The sequence below is a fragment of the Palaemon carinicauda genome, chromosome 3 (assembly GCF_036898095.1).
Source record: "Palaemon carinicauda isolate YSFRI2023 chromosome 3, ASM3689809v2, whole genome shotgun sequence".
Lineage (NCBI taxonomy): Eukaryota > Metazoa > Arthropoda > Malacostraca > Decapoda > Palaemonidae > Palaemon > Palaemon carinicauda.
Genome location: NC_090727.1, coordinates 177,105,088 through 177,119,563, shown reverse-complemented (window position 1 = coordinate 177,119,563; position 14,476 = coordinate 177,105,088). Strand labels below are relative to the sequence as shown.

The following is a 14,476-nucleotide window of genomic DNA, read 5'->3' as shown; positions in this document are numbered from 1 at the left end:
CAATAACGACGACTTTGACTTCTCAAAGTGTGTCAAAGAAGCCCTTTCCAGTTAGAGAGCGGAAGGGCTCTTGAGTTTTCTCGTGGAGGTAAGAGTAGCAGAAGGAGCAACTGAGGCTGCAACCACTAGGACGGGTAATCCTCCCACTCCACCAGTAAAGGGATGCCTGCAACGCCGCTGGCAGAGGTGCCTGCCGCTTTATGGTATCGCGTCCCGTTCATTCAGTCTCAAGTCTCTCCCTCCACTGACTCAGGATCCAGTCCCTTCGAGCTCTTACGCAAAAGGATCTGCGAAGGAGCTTGTCCTTCGGGCCAAAGTCCAGACCATATTGGAGAAGGGTGCTCTCCAAGAGGCCATCGACAGGTCCCCAGGTTTCTTCAGTCGACTCTCATGTGAAAAAGGCACCTGGAGAATGGAGACCAGTCATCGACATCTCAGCACTGAACAAGTTTGTCAGACAAACTCCGTTCAGCATGAAGACGGCAAACACGGTTAGACAAGCAGTAAGACCACAGGACTTCCTGTGCACACTGGATCTCAATGACAAATACATCCAGATCCCAATCCATCTGTCTTCAAGGAAGACGGATCATACTCGACAAGAAATATCAGTTGAAGGTGTTGTGTGTTCACCCTGAGCTCACAGGGTTGGCATCTGTCTCCCAAGATATCTGGACGACTGGCTGATCCTAGCAGAATCGGTGGAAAACCTTCTTCAACACCGAGACAGACTTCTGGCATTTTGCCAAGATCTAAGGATCGTGGTAAACCTTGAGAAGTCATCCCTGCTTCTCTCTCAAAGACTGATATACTGTACTGTACTTAGGTATGATCATCGACATCGATCAATAGAAAGTTCCCATCAGACGACAGGGTACAGAGGCTGAAGAAGGTAGGAAGACCTTTCCTCAGATGAGAAGAGCTTCCAGCCCTGCGATGGTTGTTTCAGAGGTCACCTATCATCCCTGGCCTATCTAGTACTCAACGATTGTCTCAGGATCCGATCCCTCCAATGGCGGCTGAAGTCCAAATGGAATCAGACCAGCAATTCCCCGAACATTCTAGTTCCCATAGGACTAGAAGAGCAGACTGACTTCAGGTGGTGGGTGACAGACGAGAACCTTCGCAGGGCGTCTGCTTTTTTATTCTCCCCCCGGAATTGATGCTCTATTCAGATGCATCAAAAGAAGGAGGGGGGGGCCCATATGCTGCACCATATTGCCTCAGGCCTCTGTTCTGAGTCCTAAGGGTACAGCCACATGCGAACTTCTTCCACAAAGTCGTAGTTTTGCTACGACTGTACGCTTGCAGACTATCCAGCACCTCCTCACTCAGAGAGGATTTTCACAACAAGTTGTTAGAAGGATGGCTGGACACCTTTGACATCCGCAGCTTCAGTCTACCAAGGTAAGTGGATTTTCTCTTCAGTGGTAGATGTTGTGGAAGAAGTATCTCTCCCCTTGATGCTACTATTCCAACAATAGCGTAGTTTCTTGTTCACCTTCGGTAGGAAATGTTTTTCAGTTTTGGCAGTGAAAGGGTACCGCTCAGCCGTGAGCCTTGACTTCAAAATAAAAGGAATCGATATTTCTTCCTTGTTGGAACTTTCTCCTCATTCGAAGCTACGAGCTTACCTCCCCCCAGTCAGAAGATAGACCTTTTCCTTGGAACGTGGTTCGCGTCCTTCTAGTCTCGAAAGGGGCTCCCTATGAACCATTACGACAGGCAACTGATCTCCACCTCACTTTGAAGACGGTGTTCCTACTAGCCTCGGCTTCCGCCTAAAGAGTTAGTGAACTGCATGGTCTTTCCTATGACATTGCCCATTCAAGGGGATGGGGGAAGTAATTCAACCCTGAGTTTATTGGCAAAACTCAAAATCCGGGAATAGCGGATCCTAGATTCAGGCCTTCCGGATTGGGAGTCTTCGTACTGTAACCGATAATCCAGATCAACTGTTACTATGCCCAGTAAGGAGTTTGAGATGCTACCTCAAAAGAACATTAGCAGTTCGCCCCAGATTGTCAGTGCACTTTGTTAGCATGGGGAAGGTCAAGAGGAGGGTTATGCAGAACATCATCTCTACTTCGATTCGCAGGGTCATTCACCTAGCCCTGAATCCCGACCCTCCTCCAACACGGCAACCCAGAGCTCATGACGTCAGGGTCATTGCAACATCCCTGGCGTTCAAAAGAAACTACTGTGACGCAGGTATTGCAAGCGGGCGTATTTAAGCGTCAGACGACCTTCACCACCCACTACCTGCAAGATGTGACCCACAGGAACATGGAGATGTTCTCCATTGGTCCTGTGGTGGCTGCATAACAAGTGGTTTAAACACCTTAGGCTCCTTGATGGACAAGGAGCAAAGGGTTGAGGGCAAAGGTTACCCAGAATTGATCTGGGATGAATGCCTCTTTCTTTCTTTCATCTTCCCATCTCTTGGGGAATCAGCCCCAAGGTCCTCTGTAAAACTGGCCTCACCTTTTTGCAGGTAAAACCATTTTCCTTGTTTAACTTAGCATTGAAACAATAATGGTTACGTCTCTATACCCGTAGCGAGGGGTAGTGGGTAATGTCTATGGTACCCTCGGAAAATTCTTACGACTCAAAGAACTCTTACCTAGACACTCACATTGCTAATATCACAAGTACCTAGCTTGTGTAGGCTGCTGGCTATGCGTAGCCCGGTTTTAGCGAGGTGTAGGGTTTTTACTAGTTACGTGCGGAGCACGTACAGGGAAACCCCGGGTCAATGTCAAGAAGCCAGATGGCACGAACTTCCACGCTCCTAAGGGGTAAGTCATCCCCTATAAATAGCATTGGTTTGTATTAATGATGGAACAATGGCAAATTTGGAAGTGATTTGTATTTTTCCTAATGATACAAACCTGTAGTCATTTGTAAAGATTGGCCTGCCATAACCTATCACCCTAGAAGTCCTACCTCCAAGCAAAAGTGGTTATTCAGCCCAGGTGTGAGTTAGCGTGGTAGCAAACTCCCCCCACCCTACTAACTAGTGGGTGGATGGTTAACCCTTGCTAAAAGTCTTATGGCTTGTCTTTCATCTTCATCGAAAGTAATATCCCTTGTAAATAGCTACAGGTTTGTATCATTAGGAAAAATACAAATTACTTTCAAATTTGTAATTTCTTACCCATCTATTACAACAGGGGTTTTGTGTTGCAATAGATTGTGGTTTTCAAAAATATCTTTCGCCATGAACAGTGGTACCTTGACTTACGAGTTTAATTCCTTCTGGTTTGAGCTCATATATCTCTTTGCTTGTACTGTATTTCAAATCAACTTTCCCCATTAAAAATACTTGGAATGCCCCTTAATCCATTCCAATCCTCAAAATGACACCCCATATTCATATGTTTCATGTTATTTGATAAGGAAAATACTAGAACCATTAGGCAAAACTTGATGAGGTAGGCTAGGGTTTGAAATGGGTCAAGTTAAGTTGGAATTTCTGTCTTTGCCTGAAAAATCACTGGACATCATAGATTTAACAAAAGATGCTAAAGAGGTCAGGAGCTTATGAAGCTCATCACTATCAAAGCCCAAAAGCTTGTTGATGGGTTGTACAACATTCATATCTTCATCACTACTTTGCTCTACTATGCTTAGTCTTCTCTGGATTTTACCTTGAACTAAAGGTTAGTTTCTACAATTACCGTATTCAAACCCTTGTCATTTAATAGGAGTATGATTTCAGTGAAGCGTGAAACTCGACTGTTAGAATTTACAATGAGATGTCGGTAGTTCCTGGCTGGTGGTGAGGAAGCCCTGGCCCTTGCTAGCTCACTGAGTAGCCACTTTCACTTCATCTGCCAAGTAGTACAGATGTACTCTCATTATAAAAAATTGTCTGTATTTATTCTTTTTCTTTATCTTTCTAGATTTCTGAGATTCTTGAAATGTAGAAACCATGTGCAGGCATTTGGTTCTGGCCAGGCATATCCGGTCACAAGCCTGGCATTTTCATGAGCAGGAATTCTGTGGATCCCCATTTTTTGTGTCCTTCTTGCTGAACTTATGACTGAAGGAAGTCATCCCCCCCTGTGAGGGATTTAAAGAGTAGCCGTTGTCGCAGTGTCTTGAATACAGCAAGAGGAGGAAGAAGTCAAAGTAAAATTATTCTCCTTCAAGGTCTTTCTCAAAGTTCAAGAAATTTGCTAGAGTTCTCTTCTCTCCTCTAATACTTGAGTTTTTGGACCTTTTCCGTCAACCCCTTTCCTGTAGGCTGATGAAGAATGGTGATTCAAATTTACCTTGAGACAAGCTCTGAGTGAGATAGCCCTTTTTGCCATGATTATTCTTAAATTTAAGTTGGTCTTCCTTTCATTATTCAATCATTCAGTCTTGCCATTCAATGTTTCCTCCTTCTGACCAAGTCGTTTCTCATGTTCTTGGTAGCTGTTACATAGTTGATTGCCACAGAACTGGGTTTCTATGTCTGGCAAGTGAGCATTATGTCTCCCAAGTTCCAGCAATTAGTTCATGGTGGTCAGGATGCTCTTCATTAACAGTTGATGTGTCAAGAGCTGTGATCTTAAATTGCAAGTAATTATGAGAAACACAACAACAAATGTGATGGTGTTGACTCGATGTGGAGTTTGTGGTATTGTAGTAAGCAGGCAACGGAATCTTGAAGAAATTATTCGAAGGCATTTTCCACAACTCTTCTGCCTAGTGAAATCCTGTAATTGTAAATTCTTTGTTTATGGGACATGTTATAAAGTGGTAGGAGTTTCATCAACCAGGTCTTCAGGGCAAAGGTATCATATCCCACAAAGTAGAATGAAATATGGTTATCTTCCTTATTATTATTATTATTATTACTTGCTAAGCTACAACCATAGTTGGAAAAGCAGCATGCTATAATCCCAGGGGCCTCCACAGGGAAAATACCCCAGTGACGAAATTAAACAAGAAAAATGAAATATTTTAAGAAGAGTAATAACATTAAAATAAATATTTCCTATATAAACTATAAAAACTTTACCAAAACAAGAGGAAGAGAAAATAGATAGAATAGTGTGCCCCAGTGTACCCTCAAGCAAGAGAAATCTAACCCAAAACAGTGGAAGACCATGGTACAGAGGCTATGGCACTACCAAAGACTAGAGAACAATGGTTTGATTTTGGAGTGTCCTTCTAGAATAGCTGCTTACCATGCCTAAAGAATCTCTTCTACCCTTACCAAGAGGAAAGTAGCCACTGAACAGTTACAGTGCAGTTGTTAACCCCTTGAGTGAAGAAGAATTGTTTGGTAATTTCAGTGTTGTCAGGTGTAAAGAATAGGCCAGACTATTCGGTGTATGCGTAGGCAAAGGGAAAGTGAATCGTAACCAGAGAGATAGATCCAGTGTAGTACTGTCTGGACAGTCAAAGGACCCCATAGCTCTCTAGTGGTAGTATCTCAACGGGTGGGTTGTGCCCTGGCCAACCTACTACTATCTATTGTCAATGTTTCAGGTTCTGGAAAGGGCAAAGCCTCTCCCTTAATGGTTAGCTTCTGAGCTCTAGCAGCAAAAACTCTGCATCAGAGCTGCTACAGTATTGGTGTGTTCAATGTCAACATAGAGAAATTTGTAATCAGCATTATCTAAGAGAAATTTGTAATGTGCAACAACTACAGCTGGAAAAACAGCGGAGAAAAATTTTTGCAGTTCAAGTAGAAACTTCTACTGTTTGTAGGTTTATGAACCACTGCTTGCTTACCTTCTATGGCTCCCAAACAGGCAAATTCCATTATTGGAAAATAAGTTCGCTATTTCCTTCCATCCTTCTGGGGTTGTTGGTCATGCATTTAATTCTTCACCAAGCTCATCGATGATAGCTTGACAGATTTCAAGAACAACTATAGAAATGTTGTTGTGAGCGACTTTGGAGGCATACTGCAAACCCTTATAGCTGTTCTTTGGTGCCAGGTAATGCAGGGTGATCGCTAACGTTAGTCTAGGGGGCAGAGCCTCTGTCTGTAATTTGTATCATGTTTTGTGATCCTGTGGAGGAGTTCTTCTATTCTTCGAATAAATTGGCATTCATCCTGACATAGTTTGTAAATGCTTTAACATCTTCAAGGTTTAGCTCTGCCAACAGATAATGATATTGCCCAAACATCGGTCTCCTCTGCATCCTAGGTTTCACCTGGAAAGAAACTAGTTAAAGACATAAGCATATGTTTAGAAAGGGGATTAAAAGTAAAGTCATGAATAATGAATATAATTACCCATCATCTGTTCTATTTCTTTTTTTTTTTTTTTGCTGTGGTACTTCTCTTTCTTCTTCATTATCATCAGAGTAGGAGATAAGCTGCAATAAGAGCATGAGTGTGCTGCAGATATAGCAGAATCCATATCTGTAGATCTCCATTCATCACAAACTAGATCAGTTTTTATGTGTAGGGTATAAAGGAAAACGTCCAAATGAAGAGTTGTTATATTCCGCAAGCCCCTCTGTACAACTCTGGTGCCATATGAAGCTCCAACCAGTTGTACGCAGCAACCAAGCGTCATTCTTAGTGAAATTTTGTAATATATCCGCCATTCTGTTGTCTGTCTGTAGCAGTATGCCGGCCAAGCATAACATGCAAGAACTCTACAATGACTACACATAGTGTACAACATTCCTCCGTGGTAGCCCCACAGTTGTACACGTCTATATGAGTCCGTATATAGGCTCAGTATGTAGTCAGTGCATCACCAGTACGCCAACTCTCCTCTACCCGACATACTGATCTGCAATGAAACCGTCATGATACCACCAGATTGTTTATTTCTTTTTTCCTTTTTTTACGGTAAAGCTGCGTACTGGCATCCACATCCGTACGGTCAGTGTAACATCTCTCTGCCATCTGGTATGGTACCCTTTAAGGAAAAGCCTTAAGGGCCCTGAGGCCTTCCCTATGTCTCTAAGGTATTTTTACCTAAACTGTGAACTTTGTAGTAAATACTCAACTAAGACTTATCCTGAATTTAACTTCCCAACCTTGAAGAATGACTTTTAATCAATAACTGGCAGAACACAGTAATCCAGGAAAGAAAATCATCCAAGCTATTGAGAGGATAGACTGTGAAATTAATGCTACTGAGGCAGCCTTTATTTTCAACCAAATAATAATGATATTGAAAATGATAATAAATATAATGTACATAATAATCTATTATGTATATGTTATTGCTTACATTTTTTATTCATGTTTTAAAGTTTTTTAAGTGTTGTATAGAGTACTTTTACGTACAGAATACAGTATTAAAGAAATAATGTTAAACCTAGGTAGTATAGTTTTATGACAAGAAGTGCTATGGCACTGTGATGTGTAACCGTTAAGTTGGGAAGGCCTCTTTAGGGCCAGCCTCATCAAGGTTGAGTTTGTGATGGCCCAGTTACAAGACCACCTGTAAGATTATGTTACTAGGATGTTCAGATATCTTTCTGCTATTCTTTCTGTTCATTTTGTAGCCAGACTTGCAGTATGTATCTCCTCTAGTGGTCTCTCAAATGTTGATATTAGCTTTTGCTTTTTAGGACTAACTTCAATACTCCATGCTATAGAATATGGTATTGAATGTGTGTTAATCATTTATGCTTCATTGAAACAAACCTCCTGTGCAAACTACAATTTGAGCACCTGTATTTCTACCAGGTCTCACTTATTCTGGTTCTCGAAGCATGACCATCTTGTGGTAACTACTCTTCAAGTTGCATGCGTGATGTGGCACTCAAGATGCTCGTCTTACCAGTACCAAAGTCTTTTCAAGTGCCTCTTCTATGATAAGCAGGAATGACTTGCCTGCTGTCTATATGGCACTACTTTTTATGTCAGATCGCCTCTAACACGTGGACCATTTTTAGGGGGCAGCCATTCCCCTGCCTGCTGTGTGCACATGACATTTCTGCTATACTTCATTTTGGCATACGATACCCATTCCAATCGAAGCTGACCGTTGTGTGAAGGCCTTTCTCAAAATACTTAGTGGAGGATTCTTCTTATTTTGATCACTTTCCTTTACAACTCTTAAAACAAGCTCATCTGAAATTAAGCTGGATTAAACATGGGGGCGGGGGAATTAGATTCGGTTTTTAAGACCTTGGGGGTTGCAGTTAAAGGTTGGGTTCTAATAAGTAGCCTACAATGGTTTACTTATATTTTCATTCCCTATTCTATATATTCCTTCCTATATATGTATTATTTGCTTATCTTTTATATCATTCTATGTATTAAGGGATGAAGTAAATACTTCTATATAGATATTGGCATTATATTTAGCATCTTTTAATACACTTTTTATCTCTTGAAGGAAAGCAAAAACAGTTGTTTATTTGTTTATCTATTTTTAACAATACATAAATAAATTCTTGGTTAAAAAAAAAACATTGGCTTTATGGCGAAGAGTTTGTCGTCATCATCAGAGGAGTTGAGATCAATGACAAATGAGTTAAGTATTTTGTTTATGGCTATATCCTTCTTTGCTTTTTTATGTTGCAAAGTCTCTGCATGTCTTACAGCTTTGCTCTAATCTTCTTTTGTTACTTTATCTAGTGATTCCTGCAATAGTACCTTTTAAGTCTCTCATAAGAAAATTATATTTTCTTGCTATATAGTTTTTCACTTGGCCCCCATTACATATTCAGTGGGGTTGTATTGACAGTAATACGGCGGTAAACGAATCACTTGATGACTTTACTCTGCTGCGATCTTGTCAGTGACATATATTTTCCATGTTCCGTGGGTGCTTTTCACCATTTGTAACTGTTCTCTTTTTAGCAAGTGTTCTTTTTTATTCTCCCCATTTTTGATAAGCCATTCTCTGATAGTCGCTTTCTTTATGATGGTGTCGGCTGATTTTCTATCTTCACAGAGTGGTAAGGGTCGTTGTCAATGACTTTCAAACGATGTTGGAATATCAGGAATGAGTTGCATAGGGAACCACTTTTCGAATACAATACCGTTCATCTGGTGATGATGGTCTCCCTCGTTTTTAGCAAAGAATATCAATTATGCATTTGCCACAAAACTGTCTTTAGAGCCTGCATGCAAAACAATAAAATGTGCCCCTTTTCCTGTGAGCTGTTTAAGGCCTGTTGCTTTTGAGGAGCTTGTATCTATCGAGCATTTATTGACACTGTAGTTTTGGTTTACCCATGTTTCGTCCAAGTACTGTGTATAATTGGACGTTGTTTTTCGCATGTTATTTTTCGTAAAAAATTTGTCCGCAGAGACAGAACATCATCTTTCTCCATTAAGAACTGTCGGCCATTTACTTTTGCATGGCCAAAACCAATTTTTCTGATCACCTTTCAAAGAGATTCTCTACTTCCACTAAAACCAATATTTTCTTTCATTGCTACCAGCACTTTTTCCAGAGTAGGAATTTCCTTCCGATCTTAGAAACCAAGACTTGCTCTTTGCAGAACCTTTAATTGTACTTTGCAGAGCCTTTTCCTTTAAATCATCTAAGTCGGTCACTGGTCTCACATTCTGTCTTTTCTTTCATTGAAACACCGGAGATTGGAGATTCCAATAGATTTTCCTTCTCGCTTGCTTCCTTGCTTAGTTTGCAAATAGCTTTTTCTGACACTTTTGTTGCTTCAGGACCCCCTTGTTGTTTTTCTAGAATGAAATATTTCAGAACATTTTAGACAATTTCCTGGGCCTTGGGTGGCAAGTAAAGATGTTTTCGCGAGTTACTTAGGCTTTCCATTCATTAACACAGTTGATGATTGAGAGTAAGTGGGCTCGAATGATATCGACTATATTCTTTTAAATCCCATACAGCACTTACAATCAGCTCTGGTATTACCGGGCAAAAAATATGCCTTATTTACATTTTCAGTCATGAAAAATGTGTTTTAACTAATATAATATGAAATAAGATATATTAAAAAAATCTTTTGAAAGATAAATAATTTCTAGAAAGGAAATATATTTCAATAGACTCCTTGATGCTATATTGGTACCAACCACAGCTAATCCCTGGAATATGTAGGTTGATTGTTATGTAGACAGACAAGAAATGTATTTGGTTGTGAGGAGACAGATCCGATCAAGCCTTATGGCTAAAAAACACCTGTCCATCTCATACACACACTTACTGTCAATGCACACTTGGTCTTTCAATCTTCTAAATAAGTAATAAGATTAATACTTAAAACTTTTTCATGCTAGTAGCCTAATTCCAAACTATACTTCCATACCAAAAAAAATTTTTTTTTTTTTTAAGTATAAGGCACCCACACTATTAATGTGGTACAATTTTTTATTTATTTATTTATTTTTTTTTTTGAGTATAGTTTTTAATACAAAATTGTTCACCATCAACTCTGCTGCTTGAGGTTATCATCTCTCTCAAAAAAGGTACAATACAATGGTTAGCTTTAGACATTTAAGAGCTTAATCTGCTTTTGGGGATAAGCCGATTAGTTTCCTTCCTTAGAGGAAGAGATGTCCACAGTATTTTAAGATTGACCCAAAATATTTTGAAAAGGACCCGGTCCGACGGTCATATACAGTAGCTTTTGCAAGAGTATAGCTATCCTTCTATTGACAGCAGTGATACATCCTAGTGTGTGGACAGTACAAGATATAACACACAGCATACTTGTCACTTACATTTACATGGCTTTCCTGCAATGATGGACTGTGACTTTTATGTGGATCAGGAGGAGCATTGCAGCACAGATAACTGTATACCTGCCTCATGTAATTTTTTTGTTGGTGACAGGTGGTACATGGTTCTCTGATCTATTTGTGCTAAATTCATGATTAGTGTGGCTGTTTTACCTTAAACTGGTAGCATTCATTGATGACTAATGTTGCGTTAGCTTTGCAACTTGTCTTTATGTAAGATAGCAATCCCTCTTGGAGTCTTTGTGTTTGCAGTCAGGCATGTATGACATGTGCTTCTACATACCTGCCTCATATAGCTTTCAGTTGGATATTGCCGATTTCAGTTATCTAATTTGAAGATCTTTTAAGGCCCTTTGCATTATTAGGTGTAGGAGGAGATGATGATGATATCCTCAGAAGCTCTATCCTTCCGAACCAGGGTTGTAGCTTGCCAAATAATGATAATAAAATAATGTAAGTTAAGATTTTAGTTAGTAATAAAAAGAAATGTTTTTAGGTAAGTATTATAATCTGTTGAAAATAAAATAAGATTTTTTTATATAAACCCATTTTTGAGTTCTTACTTCCCAGCCCAGCTTATTTGTCATTGGTTATGGTTCACATGACTTAAGAAATGGTCTGCGGGAGAGGTGGGATTTGCTTATCCATACTCAGAGCAGACTCTTGCCTTGAGCATGAACTTGAGCATCTGGGAGAATTTTTTTAGCACACAAGGGTCAATTATGAAAAAGTTTGTATAAAAAATATATTTGTTTTAAAAAAAATTTGTGGTAAGAAACTAACAAAATTTCATACATTATATTCTGATTATTAATAGTTTACAGCAGATGCATATTGTTTTTCAAGATGTGTAGACTTTTTAATGGTGCTTTGGTGATAGTGTAGATTAGAAGGAAAAACTTTAAAATGTGGTTGTTGATAGAGACAATGAGTTGCCACTATTTTTTTAGTTTTGTTAATAAGATATATCAAGTTCATAATGTACTATATGTGAATTACAATACTGTTTACATTATAGGTGAGAGAGTGCTGATCATTTATTTTAATTTTTCTGTTATTATTATTATATTTGATGTAAATAATACTTTATTATTATTATTATTGCTCTTATGTTTTAAGGCTTTCTCTTATAGTATCTTTGTTCTTTAGGCTTGTAAAACCCATAGTCTCAATGTCGAGCAAGAGTAAAAGAAAATCATTAAAGTGTTATTTTAGAATAGTTAAGCAGATAGTTCAGTTTACTCTATGTTAGAGTAATGGTATTGAAGGAAGAATTTTGATTGTGGACTGGTATTTGCAATCCAGGAAGGAATTTCATTTCCATAAAGCAGTGTGCTACTTTCTGATGTTCTGCGTTACTTTCATTAATAATTGGTTTTAATGTTGATTACATATGTGATTTTACTCTCCTCTCCAACAGTTATGTGGGCGCCAAGATTTTGCCCATCGTTACGCTTACTGCCGCATTTGTTCTGATTACACCCATAGTCGTTGCTATGATGTGTCAAGAGGTGAACTGAGAAAGTCCCGCAGTGGTGATTATGTCTGTGCGAACTGCGAGGATTCAGATGAGGACAATGAATAATCGGAGAGTTTATATCTATCTAAGCTTCATAGCTTCTCTACTGTATTGTATGGATTTTTATTACTCTGGAGTAAGATGCAGTATAAAGAATGCTCCAAGGTATCAGATAGTTACAGTAAGATCAGCACAAGTGTACACTCAAACATAAGCCTTTATTCCACAAGATCTTACATTATTTGGTCTTGAGAGATGCCCTAGTGATATTAAAATGTACTGTATAGTAATAACCTGGCTCTTGTTGGATGGCTGTCACTTGCGAACCAATTTGCTCTTCTAGCTTATTTGCTGTTTGTTTTGCAAAGTCTGAAATTATCTGTATTTATTATAGTTTTTTTATGGCATTATATTTGCTTTTATGTTGGTGGATTCGTTAAGTATATCTTCTGTGGTGTCTCTTATTGTACTTTGCTCATTTCCCATGCTTGTTACAAACAGTAGTTGGTTAGTTATTGTGCAGTACTATTGCTGCTTTTTTGTTTTTTGTATCCTGGATAATATTGCACTGTTTTACAGGAGGTTGTGATTTTGTGTGAACATGAAAAGACATGCAGTAAAGACTGTCTTCATTAAAATTGTAAAGAGTACAGTACTGTATTCAGTTAGTCAGAGGATCAGTGAACTTGGTAGAAAATATTTTCTAACAAGAACAGTTATTGATTTTTGCCAGATCAGTGAATGAGATAAAGTTTTCTTTTGTTTTATGCAGTTAGTATTATAAATTTATTTTTCCTAATACGTTAGGCCAGCATGAAAGAAAGTTTTTTCATTTAAAGAACTGGAGAGGGATTTTCACATCAGAATAACTAGCGTGAAAGGATATTTTTCTTTTTTAACAAGTAATGTTAATTTTCCTGGATCAGTGAGCCTTATGTAAAATTTTATTTTTCCATAGATATAGTGATATGATTTTTTCTAGATTTCTAGTCAGTCTCAAAAAACAGAAATAGTGATAGTTTTATCCGATTAAGGGTCCAGGATTAAAAGATTTTCTTTTTCATATTATTTTGGTGTTGTTGCCTAATTAACAAATTCACAATTGAAGACAAGGTTTCCTTTTTTCAGAGTTGATAGTTTTTTTCCTTGCGATTTTAGCAGACTTAACTGAAAAAAGATTTTTTTCTTTATACAGATTTTTTTTTTTCTTTTCAGATGAAGGAATTTTGTATGATATTTTCTTGGTATTTTTCTGGAACTGTGATACTGTAGATTATAGATTACTGACTAAAGCCTAAAAAGAAATTTTGTTACAGAAAAAGTGACTTTCAGAAATTAAATTGGGATAGATGATTTTTATTTCCTTGGACCATATACGGTCAATCCTGTGGTCTTCTTCAGTATTAGACATAACCTGCAAGCCTCTGGTTTTGACTTTAAGAATCATCAAGAATCAATTTTTACTTTTCAGACAGTTCTTTCAGTCCTAGTGGTCTTGACAATTAAAAAATCTGGAATAATTTTGCGAAAGGATAAGGGTACTTATTTGAGGATATATTGAGTAACTATGTTTTTCATTTCTTTATTTTAACTAGATACAACAGGACATTTTCTTCAATGTACCTTCACTAATGAATGGTCTTTAGCAACTTCAAAATATGCATTGAACTTAAGTGAAGAAACTGTTGTGTAAAATTTAAAGATTCCTGTTGTGATTGGCTGTCTTTACAAAGGCTCTGAATAACCTTGGTTCATCATCCTGGTAACCAAAATGCTTAATGAAACTAACTGTTCTTTTTGAAGTAAGGCATTTTATAAAAACAGTTTTATTTATTAAGCAAATCATTATGAAAATGTCAGTCATATTATTTATGAAAGTTAAGGATAAATCAAATGTAATTTATTTTCAAATAAAAAATGGTTGCATATGATGTTTGCTATATGTTAAGTAGTTTAGTTTGTTTCCATGTTTTTTTGTCTTTATGTAAGATTAATATGTTTGTCTTTTTCCTTGACAAGCATCAGTTTTCTATAAATACATAGCACATTAAGTTTATTTTGTAACGCAATATATTGAACAATAAGATGTCAGAAATATTTGAATTTTCCTCATTATGATTGCTGGTACTCTTTTTAAAGTTATACCATCTAAAAATTTACAAAAAAGAGCTACTTAACTGTATTAGGGAAAGATTTGTTAGGTATTTTTTAAGGTGCAATATTCAGAGGGAACTTGCAATTTTGTATGCGTATTTCATACTAACTTGTGTGGACCCTCTCTTATTTCTTAAAGCATAGTCTTCAGATATTGGATA

At 38.0% G+C, this 14,476-nt stretch overlaps 1 protein-coding gene across 2 annotated transcripts in view; it reads left to right on the top strand.

The window, feature by feature from the left end:
- LOC137638789 (uncharacterized) overlaps positions 1 to 14,092 on the top strand; it is a 119,083-nt gene extending 104,991 nt beyond the window's left edge. Inside the window, exon 6 of one of the 2 annotated variants that reach the window (XR_011044187.1) lies at positions 12,063 to 12,199. Coding sequence is in view for 1 of the 2 variants with exons in the window: in XM_068371156.1 (XP_068227257.1) it covers positions 12,063 to 12,227 (165 nt within the window). In the remaining variant the exon portion in view is untranslated. Of the gene's footprint in view, positions 1 to 12,062 lie in introns of both variants that reach the window. The other variant, XM_068371156.1, reaches the window with a different exon arrangement.
- Positions 14,093 to 14,476: the final 384 nt, after the last annotated feature.